At 36.7% G+C, this 19489-nt stretch overlaps 2 protein-coding genes across 3 annotated transcripts; both read left to right on the top strand.

Moving 5' to 3' along the window:
- The first annotated feature begins 1114 nt into the window (after window positions 1–1114).
- LOC127874005 (arylsulfatase D-like) lies at window positions 1115–9948 on the top strand. 2 transcript variants are annotated; one of them, XM_052418113.1, is made up of 8 exons: window positions 1115–1262; window positions 2452–2726; window positions 2962–3084; window positions 5114–5267; window positions 5655–6001; window positions 7857–8036; window positions 8293–8577; window positions 9008–9948. In XM_052418113.1, the coding sequence occupies exons 2-8, from the start codon at window positions 2474–2476 to the stop codon at window positions 9361–9363; spliced, it is 1698 nt and encodes a 565-aa protein (XP_052274073.1). In that variant the 5' UTR covers window positions 1115–1262; window positions 2452–2473; the 3' UTR covers window positions 9364–9948. The 2 variants fall into 2 exon arrangements, with proteins under 2 accessions (XP_052274073.1, XP_052274072.1); XM_052418112.1 differs by having other exon boundaries at window positions 1168–1262; window positions 2440–2726.
- An 867-nt stretch (window positions 9949–10815) lies between these two features.
- On the top strand, window positions 10816–15153 carry LOC127873962 (uncharacterized). Its single transcript, XM_052418063.1, has 3 exons — window positions 10816–11479; window positions 12261–12319; window positions 14464–15153. Exons 1-3 carry the CDS (start codon window positions 11335–11337, stop codon window positions 14980–14982), a joined length of 723 nt encoding a protein of 240 aa, XP_052274023.1. The 5' UTR covers window positions 10816–11334; the 3' UTR covers window positions 14983–15153.
- The last annotated feature ends 4336 nt before the right edge of the window (window positions 15154–19489 follow it).

Genomic DNA, 19489 nt, shown 5'->3' with positions numbered 1-19489 from the left:
CATTATAAGTCAGTTACTTCAAATATATTAGTAAGGCTTATTTTCGGTTTCATTAAATTTCGTGTAATGCATCATTTGCAGTGAATGCTCATCTGGAAGAGATTTATTTATTTCTGTAATTATCACAATACAAAAGGTGTGTTATTTGTATTGAGAAGCCATTTGCTGTTGTTTTTTGTATTCAATTTAACGTAGTGTTGGCAATCTAAAAAGCATAATGCGTTTATAACGTGTTCCATCAATACTTAAGGGAAAAACGTATATAAACCACATGCGTTTAAACGAGTCGAAACGACCGTTGTAATTGAAAAGCCAGTGTGTTGCAGTTGTAACGCTTAGCTTTTGCTTGTAGAGGTCGTGGGTTTGAACCGATGGGCATACTTATTTCTCTTGTTTTATTTTATTTTTTCTTGTTTAGATAATTATTTTAAAATAATTATAATTATTCATGTCATGACATTAACCAAAAAACACACGATAATCGGTGAACTAATCCATTGACAAAAATACATCCATGAAAAGATAGAAATGAAAATAATAGAGAATTATATTTTTCGATAAACCTTTTTGGAAAAATAAACTTTGTGTTATTAATTAGCATAATACCGTTTTTAGACAAACTAAACAATGAGAAATAAACATGTCAGCATATATTACTTATTGAAAGATGTCAAAACTGTCAATTATCAGTGGAAAAATAACATAAGTTACAACGTTGCCATTATTTTCATTTTACAGAATAATAATGTGTCATAAGGGTTTATTTGTTTCTTGTATTATTGTACTTTTTTACTGAGTTTATGAATTGTACATACATTTTCACAAAACTGCATGATTAAATGGAAAAAAAATGTAGTAGCTTTCAAATACAAGTTTCATTATGCGGGTTATCTCTGCAATTTAAACAGTAATTTAATTCTTGAAATTCAGTTTTCGTTAAGGGAGGTATGTGAACGCCGTAGCAACGCAACCTCCGCGCAGAGATTTGACTGGAACCAGCATAGCTTGATCAATACGATTGTATGTGAGAGCAATCAATAAACGACAACTCTACGTGGAGATTGATACCAATTAATACAAATGTTGTCTCCCCTGCTTCAAAATATACATATTCTAGTTATTAACCTTTCGATGTAAACACACAACACTATACATGTACATTGCATTTGATTCAACACGTGATCGCGAATTCAGCGTGTTCTCTATCCGAGACGCAGATACGGAAATGTAATGATTATGCCGAATATACACAAGTGAACAAGGTAAGAGTAGACATTAAAACAATCTAAGCTTTGTTTTGCCAGTCAATGGCCGAAATATTTATTGAACACATATGAGTTAACTGGCTTAAATCTATTCAGCATATAGTCTGAGATAGTCTGATTTGGGCAAATGACTTTTCGATACGTGTGTTACATGTTAATTAGTTGTTGTTGTTATCTTTCGCTCACAGGCGCTCGATGGCAATGTTTTTATGCCCCCGGATCAAAAGATCGGGGGTAAATTGTTTTTTGCCTGTCTGTCATTGTATGTGTCTGTGTGTGTGTGTGGGGGGGGGGGGGGGGGGGAGGGGGGTGTGCGCGCGTGTGTGTGTGTGTGCGTGTGTGTGTGTGTGTGTCCCAAAACTTTAACCTTCTTCCTAACTTTTGCAATAGTAAACATAGCAACTTGATATTTGGCATGCATGTGTTTCTCCATAGGTGCTCTATGTCAATGACAATGTTTTTTTTAATTTATTGATTTATTTATTTTTTAGTTACCCGTTGTTTGTTATAATGCATACACATACTAAATAAATAAAAATCTTCCGACAAAACGTCTTCTTAAAAAAAGATAGTTCGACTATGTATGTATAGATGTCAATATCTATGTACATAGTCGAACTATCTTTTTTTTAAGTAGACGTTTTGTCGGAAGATTTTTATTTATTTAGTTTTTGCATGAATTATAATAAACAACGGGTAACTAAAAAATAAATAAATAAATACATTAAACAAACAACATTGTCATTGACATCGAGCGCCTATGGTGTATCTCATGAAGCTGCACATTTTGAGTGGTGAAATCTCAAGTTCAAGGTAATCCTTCAAGGTAAAAGGTAAAAAAAATCGAAGCGGCGCATTAGGGGGGCATTGTGTTTCTGACAAACACATCTCTTGTTTTATTTATTTTATTTATTTTTTTTAGTTACATGTTGTTTATTATAATGCATACACATATTAAATCAATAAAAATTCTTCCGTCAAAATGTCTTCTTAAAAAAAAGGATAGTTGTACTATATATAGATCTATATAAGTGCACATAATGCAATATGAAAATACATTTTAAATGAAAAACACTGACAAGTATAAGGCGCTTCAATTTTTGGGTATTCCAGAAGAATAGTATCGCATTCCATAATAAATTGTATCAACTAGCGTTTATAGACGCCTGCATAGTTTCTCTTTCAGGTGTTTAGTCCATAGTGCGGCGATGTATCTGACGGTCGCGATTCTTGCTTTATTGGCAAGCAGTGCGCATGCGCGAAAGCCAAACATCCTCATCCTGCTAGCAGACGACATGGGCTACGGCGACCTCGGTTGTTATGGCAACACCAGTGTGCGCACGCCTAACATTGACAGCATAGCGCGGGACGGGGTCAAGATGACCCAGCATCTGACGGCCGCTAGCACGTGCACGCCCAGTCGCTCCGCTCTGCTGACCGGAAGATACCCTGTGCGGACAGGTAAAAATACTTTATGATGTTCATTGTAGGCATTAAAGACTTACATATTGCCCCGCCTTTATTATAATTGTGGTTTGGTTTTCCGTCGCAGTTTAACTCCGTACTTAATATTACAAATGTGTGTGCGTTAAAATCCAATTGTATGAAATATAATAATAAAAAGTTGAAAATATAAATTTACTTGAAATCATATGAAAACATTTTGATAGTTTAAAATATGTTAGTTTCTTTACAGGCATGGCCCCTAAAGGGATTATGCGCGTGAACCTGTGGCCGTATTCCACTTCCGGTTTACCCGAGTCCGAGGTGACGGTCGCAGAGATAACGAGGCAGGCCGGATATAGAAACGCTCTGATCGGTGCGTACATGTATTTTTTGCTTTTCAATTAATTGGTAGACATCTATGTTATTGTAGTTATATTTAGCAAGCCTTTTCCTTTAAATCATGGGCAATGTGGATATATTTATGGTTATTAGCTCGGCTGTTTTCGGAGAACATCCGAGGTATTGTCATAGCCAGCTCGTCGTGTCCGTGTCCGCCGACGTGTCGTCCACAATGCTAAAACCTTCACATTTTGTTAAGGTTTTGAACATTGGCTCTAAAAACAAAGTGCTTCAACCTACAACTTTGAAACTTCATATGAAGCTGCACCTTGATGAGTTCTACATGCCACACCCATTTTTGGGTCACTAGGTCAAAGGTCAAGGTCACTGTGACCTCTAAAAAAAATATTCTGGCAAGCTTTTATTTATTCAAAACTGCATCCGCAGCCGAGCGCGGCACCTGTTATGCGGTGCTCTTGTGTTAGTTTTCCGTCTCGGTGATCTTTTTGTACATATACTTACGCAGTGTTTAATTGCATAACAACTTATGTTAGTGTTTTGTTATTGTTTTTTTTGTTGTTGATTTTTATTTATTTATGTTGTTGTTAACCAGGTTTTTCGAAGAAAAAACTGGTTATTAGATTGGCGAATGTCGGCGGGCTGGCGGGCGGAACAAGCTTGAGCGGGCCGTAACTCTGTCGTTCATTGTCAGATTTTAAAATCATTTGGCACATTTGTTCACCACCATTAGACGGTGTGTCGCGCGAATGAATTACGTCGATATCTCCAAGGTCAAGGTCACAATTTGAGTTTGAAGGTCAAAAATGGCCATAAATGAGCTTGTCCGGGCCATAACTTTGTCGTTCATTGTCAGATTTTAAAATCATTTGGCACATTTGTTCACCATCATTAGACGGTGTGTCGCGCGAAAGAATTACGTCAATATATCCAAGGTCAAGGTCACAATTTGAGTTTGAAAGTCAAAAATGGTCATAAATGAGCTTGTCTGGTCCATTACTATGTCATGCATTGTAAGATTTTAAAATCATTTGGCACATTTGTTCACCATTATTGGACGGTGTGTCGCACGAAAGAATTACGTCAATATCTCCAAGGTCAAGGTCGCCACAACTAAAAATAGATTGATTTTGAAACAACTATGTAACTATGAACAATCAGTAACAATGCACGTTTTGATTTTGAGTTGTCTCTCTTTATCAGACTTTTTATGCCCCCCTTCAAAGAAGAGGGGGTATATTGTTTTGCACATGTCGGTCGGTCCGTCCACCAGATGGTTTCCGAATGATAATTCAAGAACGCTTAGGCCTAGGATCATGAAACTCCATAGGTACATTGATCATGACTGGCAGATGACCCCTATTGATTTTCAGGTCACTAGGTCAAAGGTCAAGGTTACAGTGACTTGAAATAGTAAAATGGTTTCCGTATGATAACTCAAGAACGCTTAGGCCTAGGATCATGAAACTTCATAGGTACATTGATCATGACTGGCAGATGATTCCTATTGATTTTTAGGTCAAAGGTCAAGGTCACAGTGACTTGAAATAATAAAATGGTTTCCGGATGATAACTCAAGAATGCTTACTCTTAGGATCATGAAACTTCATAGGAACATTGGTCATGACTGGCAGATGACCCCTATTGATTTTCAGGTCACTAGGTCAAAGGTCAAGGTCACATTGACAAAAAACGTATTCACACAATGGATTCCACTACAACTGACAGCCCATATGGGGGCATGCATGTTTTACAAACAGCCCTTGTTTTCTAATTGAAATCAAGGTCAATATTACACAAGGGGTTTAACAATACACATTTTGAATTGTCTCCCTTTATCAGACTTTTTGCAACTGAAAACCTGGTTTTGTGACAATTTTGTCCCTTGTTTTGTTGTTGTTTGTGTGTGTGTGTGTTTTTTTTTTTTTTTTTTTTTTTTTATTTTGTTTTTTGTTTTGTTGTTGTTGTTGTTGTTTTGCTTTGTTTTGTTTTTGGGGGGGGTACATTGTCAGTAACGGTAGTATAAATCCCATGTCGGTTGTCAGGCAAGTGGCATCTTGGTCTCCATAGAGACCGCATGGGCGACCACGCCCACCACCCGCTCAACCAGGGCTTCGACCACTTCTACGGACTCATAGGTACCAACTTGGACGACTATGGACACGAGTTCAAGGTCGTCACACTGATGCGTCCATACTGGTAGTAATCTGCAGCTCCCCATTGAACCATTTTTGCATTCAAGTCTTAACGTTTTACTTATTAAATTTATTAAATTATCCCGCACCCACAAAACAACTTTAAACATTCCGTAAATCATTTCTCTTTTATAAATTACGAAACGAGTTTAAGGTCGATTTATATATTCCAAGATTTTCATGAGGAGTTTTGTGAATAGCAGCATAATGTGTGTTCTTTCAAGGGAAATATTCTAATAAATCTTCTTTCGAATACCATTTTACATTTTCCGAAAAAATTAAGATTGGTGATATTCCATAACATACTTAAAATGAAACTTTTCAGAAAGAACTTATGACATTGTATTATTAATGAAGCTGTTTGTGTTTATTCTGTGATCATACGCCGCAGGTACGGTCAGCTTTTCTCCGTCTGGGCCGTCACCGTTACCGCTCTAGTGTGCCTGCTGAAGTTCCGTTACGTCGGTCCGGTGACGTTTCTACTAGCGTTCACGTTCTGGACGCTGCCCGTGTACGCCATCTACTTCCTTTTCGACAACATGGAGCTCTTCACGAGCTTCCTATTTCGAAACCACCTGCTTGTTGAACATCCAATCAGATTGGCGGGTTTGAGTCAGCGTCTTGTGAACGAGGGACTCGAGTTTATGCGGAACGCTACCGACAACGACCTGCCATTCCTCCTGGTGATGTCCTGGGTTCATATGCACGTGGCAATAGAGACAAGCATGGAATTTCATGGTATGTTAATTTAGTGTTATCATATTGTAAATAGAGACTATTATATCTCGTTTTTAAAAGAGAAAGGCTTACACGGCGAGGCTCACCTCTCCTTGTAAATCTTTCATCAGCTCATCGGATAAAATGGACAAAATAAATCACATGTACACAAAAACATTTACCTAATACAATGTATTCTATTTATCTTACTTCATGTATATGTTTTATTTAAAATTTACGTAGTTGAGACAATCAAATTATTATCGTTTATTTTTTTAAACAATAGCAAAAACAGATTAAATTAAATGAATTTACCCTTTCGTTATAGCATCAAAAGTATTTTTTCCGGGTACGCCTACGGTTTAGTCCTCAACTATTGAAAAAATAGCGTTACGAGGCAGAATAAAGAAATATGCAACGATTCAAATGTATACAGCATTTAAGTGTTACTCATTCAAGTAGAAAACAAAAGGTTTTGGTTTTACTAACATTTTCTGTTCACCAAAGCAAACGATCAAACACAAAATGCCTGCCATTTTAAAGTGTGCTTCCCTGCGTCAAGCATAATGCAGCATTCATTACCGCCAATAATATCAATTTTAGTTTGTGCACAAATGTTTTTCAACATAAATAAGTTAGCTCGTTTGACACATGTTTTACTCACTTGCATAAAAAGTCGAGCCTCTTCTCTATCTTGATGTCCTCACAAAAAATTTGCATTTAAATTACCGTATATATCTAGTAAAGTTTTGATCATTTCCATACGAAATAAATAAAACACGTGTTCATCGCCATTCTACTTTACTTATATTAAACAGTTTTGTGTAAGAAGTCCAGAAGGAGAAATAAATTTATCAAAGAAATGAAAGTCGAAAAATAAACCAAAACTCACCAACATTATAAGATTAAATACTCTTGTTATGTCTATTAGACAGTTCTCAAACAGTCACTTACTAGTATTAAAAAAACACTTTATTATAAGCCTCGCTTTATTCGAGTACATTCTACATTTTCATGAAATATAAATACAATCACGCCGGTTTCATTCGAGCCATACATATATTTAAACACTTGTTTTCGCAATTCATGGCTTTACTCCATCCAAAAGCACACGAACACTTCTAATTGTACTGCAAATGCTTTTTGAAATGCCGAGACACTTGAATAATTGAATTTTATTTGACGGTCCCCGTGCATTCAGTTGGAAAATAAAAAGAAACGCTGTATTGGATTGATTTATAACGGCCATTGTTCTTACGCTATACACTGATGTGAAATGCGTACATTAAATGTATATACTAGTATTCAAATTTAATACGTAAATAAGTGTATTACATCAATCATGATGATCGAGTATTGATATAATAAAGAACGTTTTTCTCAAATTTACTTTGGAAAAAGTAGTTCGTGTTAAGAATGCCCCGGTTGGTGTCGGATAAACTGTGCCCTTTCATGAAAAGAATTACACTAGCATCCATAGTTTCATCCTATAAAATCATTTAGCTGAAGGATCGAGATTTGTATTCCTACCATCGGCTTTTCAGGATGGTTGGGAGGCGTATACCGATTTGCCCTTCCGTCTTGTTGTAGTTATATGTTCACATGTATGGTTTTTATTTAACGATATACATGTATATGTTATGTCGCGAAAGGTCTGTATGTTTAGTATACAAACAAACATAATATATATACGAGTTATGAAACGTTTTAAACTATAACTTGGTTAGCTTGAGAAGTAAATTAAGTCGCATTGTGCTTTTTTCATAAATATAAAAAATGCAACAGTTACTTTTTGCAAGAAAGACATTTATCCAATTTGCAATAATGTAACTCAATCTAACATAAACGTACCATACAGGTGTATTTCCTTGTTAAGGTAAGAGCTGTCTCGGTCGCTATGGTGACGGCTTGCAGGAGCTGGACTGGTCGGTGGGGGAGATGCTTCGGGGACTCCGGGATGCCGGTGTCGAGGAAAACACTCTCGTCTACTTCACTTCCGATAACGGGGGCCACCGTGAGATCGGCGCAGACGGAGGATACAATGGGCGCTTAAAGGGTAAGGTTACTTATTGTTAATGGTCGGCATATGTTATTCAGATGATTGGTAACGCACCAACTACGGCGTTTAATTTGAAACGTAAGATTAATTTTTAACTGATTCTAGCCCCTACGTGTATTTCTATGAGAATGTTTCCTACTTTGTCTAGATATCAGAATTATTATAAGCACTTTTTACAATACAACTATAAGATCACCCTCAAAAAATTAGAACTGACATTAAAGTATCAGTTATGAATTGCCTCACATTACAGGCGGCAAAGGTCACGGTGCCCCTGACGGTGGCATCCGGGTGCCGGGATTGATGAAGTGGCCTGGAGTTCTGCGTACCGGCGCCGTAACCGACGAGCCGACCAGTCAGATGGACATCATTCCGATAATAGCCGACGCCGTCGGAGTCCCGCTTCCTGTTGACAGGAAGTACGATGGGAGAGGAATCTTGCCACTGTTGAAAGAGAAAGTTGCTATATCGCCACACGAGTTCTTGTTTCATTACTGCGGAGATAAACTGCACGCTGTAAGATACAGGCCTCGAACTGGTGAGTCCATGATGTGTGCTGTGTGCTACTCACTGTCTAAATATGTTGTGGTCATTTAGCTCTGGTTAGTGTGCTCTGATAATGAACATGGTTATTTATGATTGGCTATTGATGTCAAACTATGACATTGGCCGATTAAAACATCTTGATTGGTGGTTATTGTGGTCAAATTACACCGGCGTATCAGTTGTTTTGTGGTCAGTTATTCTTTGTAACATGAAACTTTATGTTATTAGTATTATGGCATGTTCGAAACGTTCATCAAAACATCTTGATTCCTCAAGGTTAATCTATTTAAAATGGTAATCAATATTAACGCAAAAACACAAATTGTGTATCCTATTGCATCCATATTGCACCTGTGATAGGTCGCTCTTTACCTGTTCATAAAAACTGTTAATAATTAAGTTTTAATTAAATCTGTTCTTAGGTCACACCACGTGGAAGTATGTCACGCACACCCCGTCTCTACTTCCGGGAAGGACCACGTGCAGATTTATGTGCAGCTGCAACAACGCGGTCCCATTAGCCACTCCAGATGTTTACGATATGACATCAGATCCTGGCGAAACAACGCCAATCGAACCAGAATCAAAAATGTATCGGGAGATATCGGCCGCTGTAGAGAGCGCGATCCGAGAGCACGTGACCTCTCTTGACCCCGTGGAGAGCCAGTTCCGGTGGGACCGCCTGGTTCCTCGCGTCACGTGGCAGCCGTGCTGTAACGGAATATTTCCATTCAACTGTGACTGTGTGGATAAGAAATTTGAAAACGCGAAGTCATAAAGTCGGCATATTTAAATAAATATGTGTATTTGCTGTACTATGATAAATTGTTTCATTATGATATTATAACATACCGTTTCGTTGATTGCTACTAAATAAATAGAAGTGTAGTTGATGATGTCCTTCCGTGCTTGAGGATGTGTTGTAAGAGGACACGGAGTGCGTGCCAATACTCTTAGCTAATTGAGTAGAACAGACGAAAGTCATGAACACATTTTGACCGGTTCATCAGATACATTCGCACACGAATGGGGTTGAATGACGGACACGCAATGCGATCACTGTTATGACCTCAAACTCCTTTCATGGGCTTGAATGTCACCTCCCGGTGTATGACTTTGCCGTGTTGTTATATGGTTACGATCTCCTAACTTTACTATAAGGCTTAATAGATAGTCGTCTTGTTCAGTGGCAGTACTACAGGACGCCTCATTGTGCAGATCCTGTTTGAGCAAGTTATGTATAGATTAAGACGATATTTTATTATTTCGGTTGATTATCGATTGGCATTCACGAGTTATCATCAGGCACGAGTGAAAATATTTCTGTTCTATGATTAGAACTGGATTAAAATCAATAACATATCGAACTGTGTTGACTATTAAAGTGAATTTGGCGGGGTTGGGGACAATACTGATTTAAAAATCATTAAATATGCAGCCCCACAGTCGGTAGAGCACGAGACTCTTAATCTCGGGGCCGTGGGTTCGAGCCGTACGCTGGGCGCTTACGTGTATTACCCTTTATATAAATGTTCAATATGACACTATAGAAATTAAATGTTCGTTCTGTTTCTATATATTTTATAAATGTTCATTGTGTGAATTAATTTTTACGATTAAATAAACACTTATTTCCAAAGAAAGCGTTTCAGTTTTAGTGTTCTAAGTAACGATTATTTATGCTCAAATTATTAAACATGTAAGTGTTACATTTAAAATTATAGCTGCCTGTCAATAATTTGTAACGTAAATCAGCTAAAAGCGGTAAAGACAATTTCAACAATCAATAGGTACGATTTAATTTAATAATATCGTTTAAAATCATCATTCTAAATAAAGAAATGTAGTCAGTATGCATATCATATGACGTAAAGTAGCAATCGGATAATACCAATATATTGATTATACGTTTGCGCTATTTTTAATTTTCAGTTTAAATCTATTTATAGCGTAACGCGGGTATACTAAAATACTATATAAGCCAACAAATTTCATTATATTAAGTCATTGAAATACATAACATACTTCGAATTTTATAAGCGCACAAAAGGTTGAAACTAAGTGGACACTTGTTGCGTGCGAAATAAATGCGTGTCACGAAGGTTATTTAGAAGTGGAAGTCCTTCTATTCGGAAATACATTAACGCCTTGTTAAGTATTTAAACCGCTACAGCGCGCGCTTGTACCATCCCCAGGTCGGACCTCAAAGACCTCGTGAAGAGGCCGGTAGGACCTGTAAATAAACTCTGATTTAAAAAAAAGAAAAGCTTGTACCATCCCTATATAAAGGTTGACATAAGCAGGGCAACACAAACAGTGCGAGCAGACGTGCGTTTAGATTGCGTGTAGCTACCGATGCAAACCGTGACGCAATAGATTTAGATTTGCTCAGATAATTGTTCACATGTTTATGTTGTATATTTCTTGTTAACAAAACACACAGCGGAAATTAATTTATTATGTGAAACAACATTTATTGAATCAAGTTACAATTTGAGAAACGGAACAGACGATCTTAACTATTTGTGCGATTCAGGTTGATTGCACCGTTTAAGAAACAATTCATCTACGGACTCTTTCAACGTTCATTCCAGTGTAAAGAATCGCGGAAAAGCTTTATTCGAGAAATTTAATAAAACTTCTTTTGAATTTTTCAAAATGGTCGACAAACGAGAACGAAAATAGGTTTTACTATTAAAATCTCGAAAATAAATAAAATAAAAATAAATACGGACCATACAACTCAAGTATGCGCATGAACGAGAAGCGGCGAGGTGAGGTGAAGTGCGTCATCGTCGGCGACGGCGCGGTCGGCAAGACTAGCATGCTGATGAGCTACACCACGGGCGGCATCAAGATGGACTACATCCCCACGTGCTTCGACTGTTACACAGGTAGGTGGAACTATATTAGAGTCGTGTTCTGAGAAAACTGGGTATAATGCATAAAGTGTCGTCCCAGATTAGCATATGCAATCCGCATATGCTAATCAGGGACGACACTTTTCGCTTTTATGACATTTTTCGTTTAAATGAAGTCCCTTTTTAGCAAAAATCCAATGGAGGCGGAAAGTGTCGTTCCTGATTAGCCGACTGCACAGGCTTATCTGGGACGACACTTTACGTACATGCATTATGTCCAGTTTTCTCAGAACGCGATTTATTTTATATGAGCCGCGCTATTGGAAAACCGGGCTTAAAGTGTCGTCCAAGATTAGCTTGTGCTGTTCGTAAAGGCTAATCAGCGACGACACTTAACGCTTTGATTGTATGTTTTCGTTTAAGGTAAGTCTCTTTATAGTTATAGCGGAAAGTGTCGTCCCTGATCTAGGACGACACTTTACGCAAATGTATTAAGCTCCATTTTCTCCATGACCGAGGTACATATAGAATTTCTTTCAAATCTTCGTTTTCGTCTGCAAGAGAAATCGCCGACAAAGATTAATAATTGTGCTCATTTTTACTATTTTACTAATAATATTTAACTTACATTACTTCGTTCTCAATGGTGTACTTAATTAAAATACTTCTGGTTTCTAGTTCTGTATATGATTAAACAAGTTAGCATCACGGTACGCAAATAAAACATACTCGTTCGCTACCAATAACTAGTGGTAAATGTTGTAAATTTAATCTGTGTGGTGTATTAATATAACAATTAATTATATCTTTCCAGTGGACGTGTCTGTTGGCGAAATGCAACACACCATGAGCATCATAGACACAGCCGGACAGGTTTGTTGTTCAAGTTTATTTCAGAAATTCGAAGTTCATAATAATAAGAACATGGTTAGGTTGTCAAGTGCAATGTATGACAGACAGCAATACATATTATGGGATTTAACGTTGTTAATACTGCAGCTTTTATACATATTTCGCGAAGAACATTATTTATTATTTTATAATGTGATACACCTTAAACATTTTGATAATATCTATTATTAATTGGGCGCAACAATTTATGGTCAAAATTAATATTATTTTCACATACAGACAACAAAGAATTAATTTTAAAACATTTTGGTTTAAGTAGTAGTATTAACTGTTAAATATCGAGTATCTGACAACTGTATAACGTAAAACACATGTTAACCCATTTATGCCTAGCGTCTAGAAAAAAGGCCTTCGCAAATAGCCTAGACCCAGATGAGACGCCGCATGATGCGGCGTCTCATCAGGGTTTGCTTATAGGAATTTCTGTAAGAAATATTCTAAATATAGAAATAAATATACAAGACATCCCTAATTTTGAAAATAAATTGATCCAATTTTAGAAGGATGGGAGAGTCCACTAGGCATAAATGGGTTAAATGTTTTCTGAGGTTTAGGAAATAAAGTGTGGGATTAAAAACGGTGTGCAGTCATTGTAACTAATGCATAGCGGAGACCTATCCTATGTGGGGATGAAACATACATGTTGGCATTTAAATCAAGCACGTAGAGTAGTCACACTACAATATTTATGCTCCGTGTAATTTAATAATTGTAAGGATATTCTAGATGCTTCACCCACAATTCGTAAGATTTGTGGCTTATTCATTTCACAAACGAGCGCTCTTATAAACCGCACAATAAATCATAAATGTCGCATAAGAAATAACAAAAATATGTAAAAACGTCAACAATGCTCGCATATCTCGAATAACTCTCCGGCTGTCGTCTGCAGCATCCGCCGAAAGGTGTCGTTTGACGTATGTAAATTGCTTACAGTCCTACAATTAATATATTCTACGACACCTTAATTGGTCTGTCAACGTAAACGTGTCAAGCAATAATATTAATTTTTATTCTATATCCAATAAATTCATCCAATTGGCATTCTTCATATGAACCACGAGACCGTCCAATATATTCCGGTATTGGGTCCAAAAAGTCTGTATTTTTTCCATATTGGACAGTTGAGTACAAGTGCACTAAGCAATTGTTTTATAACGATAAAAGCCGTTACCGAGAAAAAAGTATCCGAATGTACAATAATCGATTCACCCAGGCGCTTATCTTGAAAAACAAAAACAAAACAAAAACAAAAACTTGAAAATAGCACATATGCAATCAAAGCATTTTAAAATAAAAATTATAATGAAGATGACACAAAGAGCTGAAGAAAGGGATATATAATAAAAAGCTTATTAGACGTTTAAACTGTACAATACGTGATATATTTGGACTCGCACACAGTTTGAAGTCATATTGGACTCGCCTAACGGCTCGTCCAATATGACGTCAAACTGTGTGCTCGTCCAAATATATCTTCGTATTGTACAGTGAAACGTCTAATAACCTATAAGTATACCATGAGCTGCTGCTCAGAACAAAACACAAACATGTTTTGTAAAAATTACATTAGTCAAGAAATAAGAACACATAATTAGGCCGTGTTCTGTGAAAAGGGATTTAACGCATGTGCGTAAAATGCCGTCCCAGATTAGCCTGTACAGTCCGCACAGGCTTATCAAGGGACGACACTTTCCGCCTTTATGATATACTGTGTTTAAAGAAAGTCTCTTATTAGCAAAAATCAAGTTTAGGCTAAAAGTGTCGCCCCTGATTAGCCTGTGCGGACTGCACACGCTAAATTGGGACACTTTACGCACATGCATTTAACCCCATTTTCACAGAGCACGGCCCAATTGTAAGTTGAAAAAAAGTATCGTACCATGATATAGTAGTATGACCACGGTTTCATAATGCACATAAATATACCTAGCCAATCTCAACACAAATGTACACGCAACTTCGATCAAGCAACTGCTCACTTATTGTTGTTGTCGCATAAATAAGTAATCAATTAGAATATTCATAATAATACATGTATTAGTATATAAAAATCCCTGTGTTTATTTAGAAACTAAAATGTTCGTACGTTTGTCTACTTTCAGGAGACTTACGATCGATTGAGGACCCTCTCGTACTACGACACCGATGTTTTCGTCATCTGCTTTTCGGTAGCAGACGAAGATTCCTTCAACAACGTTAAAACAAAATGGATTCCGGAAATACGTCAGTACCGACCGGGAACACCGTTTATTCTCGTAGGCACGAAACGCGATCGCAGAAACTCTACGTTAGAATCGAGCAGATTGTCAGCGCAGATGACGTCTGTTTCATACGAGAATATAAGTGTTAAAGATACAAAAGACGTTAATTTTGTGTCTGTGAAAAAGGCAAAACATTTCAGTCGAAAGTGTGGATCGCTCCGATACATGGAATGCTCAGCTCTTGAGGGAACTGGTGTAACGGAAGTGTTCTCGGTTGCTATGGAAGTAGCGGTGGCGCCTGTGCGTAAAAGGCCACATAGCTTTATTTCAAGTATTAAATCTATTTTTAGAAAGAAATCTCAGTCCAAAAGAAGGTTATTTACTTCAAAGCCGGATTGTTTTGAGAATAAGAACATATAATATTCCGATAATATCGGTATGGTGCAATATTTTGTTACTTGCATGCATGAAAAGTGCCAAATTAAATGTTGTTTATAATGTCGCATATTTATTGTGATATTTCACTATGTATAACAATGAGGGCAAAATATATTTTAAATAAGATATACACAAAATATATTTTGTTTCATGATAGACACAATATTCTTTACAATATATGTATACTTGTGTAACACTTAAAAAGAGAATTTTTTTAAATATTGGTTTTCTACAATCCTAATATGTGTTTTGCTTCAAGAGAAAACGTTATCACCCATTAGACTTCGTATTCGACCCTCAAAAGATATCAATGTGGTCTATTTTGACCCAAGGCTCAATACCGCATGTCGAAATTGTACACAATTTTCATTTTCAATCCCAATGTATACACTACAACGGCTGAGTTGTGCCATATTGTTTATATGTAAGCAAGTTACGATACAGTATACTACGGTGGCACTAAGGACATCTGCTGTCCAAAAATAAAAAAGACAGCAAAACAGAAATTTTGTTTTCCGCCCCGAAAAATAAAAAGACAGGAAAACAGGCGCACAGTAGTAGTAATAGTAGTACTAATAGAAGTATGTTATGTTATATCAGAGCCTTGCCTTTAGGACGTTTTCATGGGCTGATTAATTTGAGAGAACAAGATAGTATCTTGTTCCCTCCATATAATCCGCGTTTGTGATTGGCCGATTATCTTGTGCGCACAATATAGCGATTGTGTTTTCCGCTCAAAAAAAGACAGGAAAACACAATTTTTGTTTTCCTGTCTTTTTTATTTTTGAAGCAGAAAACACAATTTCTGTTTTCCTGTCTTTTGTTGTTTTTTTTTGGAACAGAAAACACAATTTCTGTTTTCCTGTCTTTTCTTTTTTGGGGGCGGAAAACACAATTTCCGTTTTCTTGTCTTTGTTATTTGTTTTTTGGAGCAGAAAACACAATTTCTGTTTTCCTTTTTTTTATTTTTTGGAGCGGAAAACACAATTTCTGTTTTCCTGTCTTTTTTATTTTTGGACAGCAGATGTCACCTAAGTGTCACCGTAGTATACTCATGCTAGCAGCAATACTTTGTACACGACAGACAGACGAAGCTCAAATATTAATGGCGGTTTTAATTAAGAGTTCTGGCGCCTCACAATTATGTATGTTAAGTTGGGTTTTAGGCCCTGTTCAACAGTATGTCAGTCATTACACTGCGGTCAGTTCACCAACGCAAACTAGTTACGGGCAAGTGGTGTACCAGTACAACATGTAAATATTTACTTCATTACTTACATCTGTAAGACTTCAATCAGATGTAGGGAGAATAAATGTTGAAAACTTATCATAACCAAACATCACACACGTAAGTTTGCCCGGTCGGGGATCGAAACTGCGATCCTCAGATTGAAAGTTGAGTGCTCCACCAACGTAACTAGCCGGCGCCTCATATCAGTCGGTCGGGTGTATTGACTGATTAAAGCAATTATATGCCTTCTAATGTCACCATTTAATTCTCTTAATCCTTATCCAAAACATATTATGAACAAGAAATGTTAAATAAAACATATTAAGTATATCATTTAAAAAGTACGAATCGTGGAATGTTGTTTATATTGATGAAATTCAAAACGTTAAAGTTTACGCTGGTATCCTATACGTTGCAGAACACGAAGTGTCTTATGTAGTATGGACACATCTGCACAGAATAGAGGGGATTTCTAAATTGAATACACTTCTGTTACACGGACGATGGTTTGGTAGCACAACATTGTTTGAAACAATCGTGATACATCGGCTATCTCGGATACCTCCGTAAGATAGATGAAATAAATCGTCTGCTGATCCAGAGTGTGTTTGAAATTGTATATTTGTGTACTGGGGCTGCTTCTTTTAACCAATAGAACGTTGCCGAACATGTTTTATAGTGCTGACAAGAACGTTATGTCGAGCAATGTCAGGAAATGAAAAAAGCAACATTAAAATTATGGTAGTTCGGACAACGCTTCTTCAGAAATTGTATTTTTTGTTTTTATTTGTCACCATTTTACCCGTATGAAAATAACTAAAATCTTATATTCTAGCTCATTAAAGTGATATTATGGGCATCTAGCAGTTTATAGGTGTCTATCGCAACAGTTGTTTATTTTTGGTGTTTTCACTTCATGTACACTTATATTTGTTAATGCAGCATCAACATACTAAAACAATATCCCGGAAAGAGAAAATTAATTCATTTGAATATCAACCGTACTTTCGTTTGACAACTGATCATGCATGTACGATGTGAACCTAAATTTAGCTTTAGTGCAGATTCGTTCATACGACACAAAGACACAATTTTGTTTTACGGATCATTTCGGCTTAGAGGACTGGGTGAGTCACGTAAGAATATCGAATATAAAATATATTTTTATAAACAACTGGTAGCAAGATGAGTTGCAGATAATTGGTCAGTAACCACATTTTAACTAACTCTTTTGACCTGTTAATTCCTTTCAGCTCAATTCAACAGTGAAAAATGCCCATAATATCACTTTAAAGGGGTATTTTCACAGATTTTGGCATGTATTGAAGTTTGTCATTTAATGCTTTATATTGATAAATTTAAACATTAGACCTAAAAATCTTTAGACAAAAAAACAAGAATACAATTTAAAAAAAAAAGAAAGAAAAAGTAACCCTCAACTGGGCTTGAACCACTGGCCCCTGGAGTCCTGGAGTAATAGTTTTCCGCTTCGACCACTCGGCCATCCGTGCTCATGCTTTGAGGCATGTAGTTATTACTTTATATAAGCGATTCTCGTAGTTTTCACAAAATATAACGACAACAACAGAACTTTCCAAATTATTCAATCGTTTCGCGTTGCAACGCTTTATAATTTTCAGGTTTTCAAATCGTCAAAGTATGCATATTATGGATATTTTAGAGCATGGTAAATGTTAAGTATTACTGTTTCCTAACAAATATAACTAAAACGAAAATTTGCGAATCTGAAACAACTTTTTTTCAATTTTGTCAATTTACCAAAACGTGAAAAGGCCCCTTTAAGTACGCGAAACGAAAAACGCACCGCCTCACCGACAAACAATACCGCCGATACGACAGTTATGTCTTGATAGTATTTTCGCGTTAGCGATGCTTCGTCGGGGACGCCGACATGCCAACTCTTAATGATGGATATTACCATTATACTCGCCTCAGTCTGACGGCGACAAATCCAAACTCCAAAGGACAACGTTTTTTTGCTAAGCGGACGAAAAATCGATTTGCGTATGAGTTTACACGTGAGAACAATATGGCATATAGTCATCAACTTCAATGCACTCATACAAAATGTGTATGTTATACATTTATTTTGCTTGTAAAAGGGAAACACATCAAAAGTCGCGTTGCCTGCACTACAGTACGATGGAGAGAACGCGACAGTACGATGCGAATGACGCGACAGTACGATGCGAATGACGCGACAGTACGATGCAAATGACGCGACAATACGATGACGAAGACACTATACTCCGACAGAACGATGTAATAATTTCGACTTATCACCATCATACTGTCATGTTATCATCATCAAAGTGTCGTGTTGTCTTATTATCGTGATTGCGATGTCGTGATTAGGATAGAATATGATACCAGTTAGGACATCAAACTTATTTGACCTGCCTTGTGTGATATATATTTCTTAATAACGCCGATAAGCTGCTGCTGCTATAGATGATGATGATGAGGAGGAGGATGATGATAATAATGATGAACATGATGATAATGATGACGGTGGTGGTGGAGTGGGTGGGGGTGGTGGACTATGGTTCAAAAGGCAAATTATATTTTGCATATCAATTTATATTTCAAATAAGTATGTGGTAGTAATGGCGTCAAATATTGAAAGCTCAATCTATAGTGTATCAGATTTGATGTTTGATTTCTCTTGTTTTACCTGTCAGTAAAATGATAGAAATAAGGAAGCTACAATTTATTGTGAGGAATGCTCCAAGTTTTTCTATAGGAAATGTGTAGAGCTCGTCCTACGCAAAACTCCAGGTTGATATAGGGAGACAAATATTGGAATGGGTGGTAACAGTGAATGGTGCAACTCAATATCCATCTACTACAGTAAAAAAAGAGGAGATCGTATTGTTGGAATGCAAAACGATGACAACATAATGGTGTTTAAGACAAAGTGACTCATTGAAATTTCATAGCTTGAGCATTCAATGATAATGATATGATGATAAAAAGCAAGCATGTAAGGTTTACATGGTCATACCAATTGAAATTTCATCACATAATGATTGATTTAAATTCGAATATAGAGCTGCAATAAAAAGTATTTAATTGGCTAATATTGTTTTGCCTTTCCGCAGAATATAAACATTTGAACTGCTGCTGTATGACAAACACATTTTTTGGTGCATACATAATGTAATAATTTTGCCATGATTGTTGATAGAATAGTTTGGTGTTTCGTATGTGAGTTTAGGTGTGTACAATAACCAGCCA

The sequence above is a fragment of the Dreissena polymorpha genome, chromosome 3 (genome assembly GCF_020536995.1).
Source record: "Dreissena polymorpha isolate Duluth1 chromosome 3, UMN_Dpol_1.0, whole genome shotgun sequence".
NCBI classification, from domain to species: Eukaryota; Metazoa; Mollusca; class Bivalvia; order Myida; family Dreissenidae; genus Dreissena; species Dreissena polymorpha.
The sequence above is the reverse complement of the archived record's forward strand: the minus strand, read 5'-3'. Positions and strand labels throughout refer to the sequence as shown.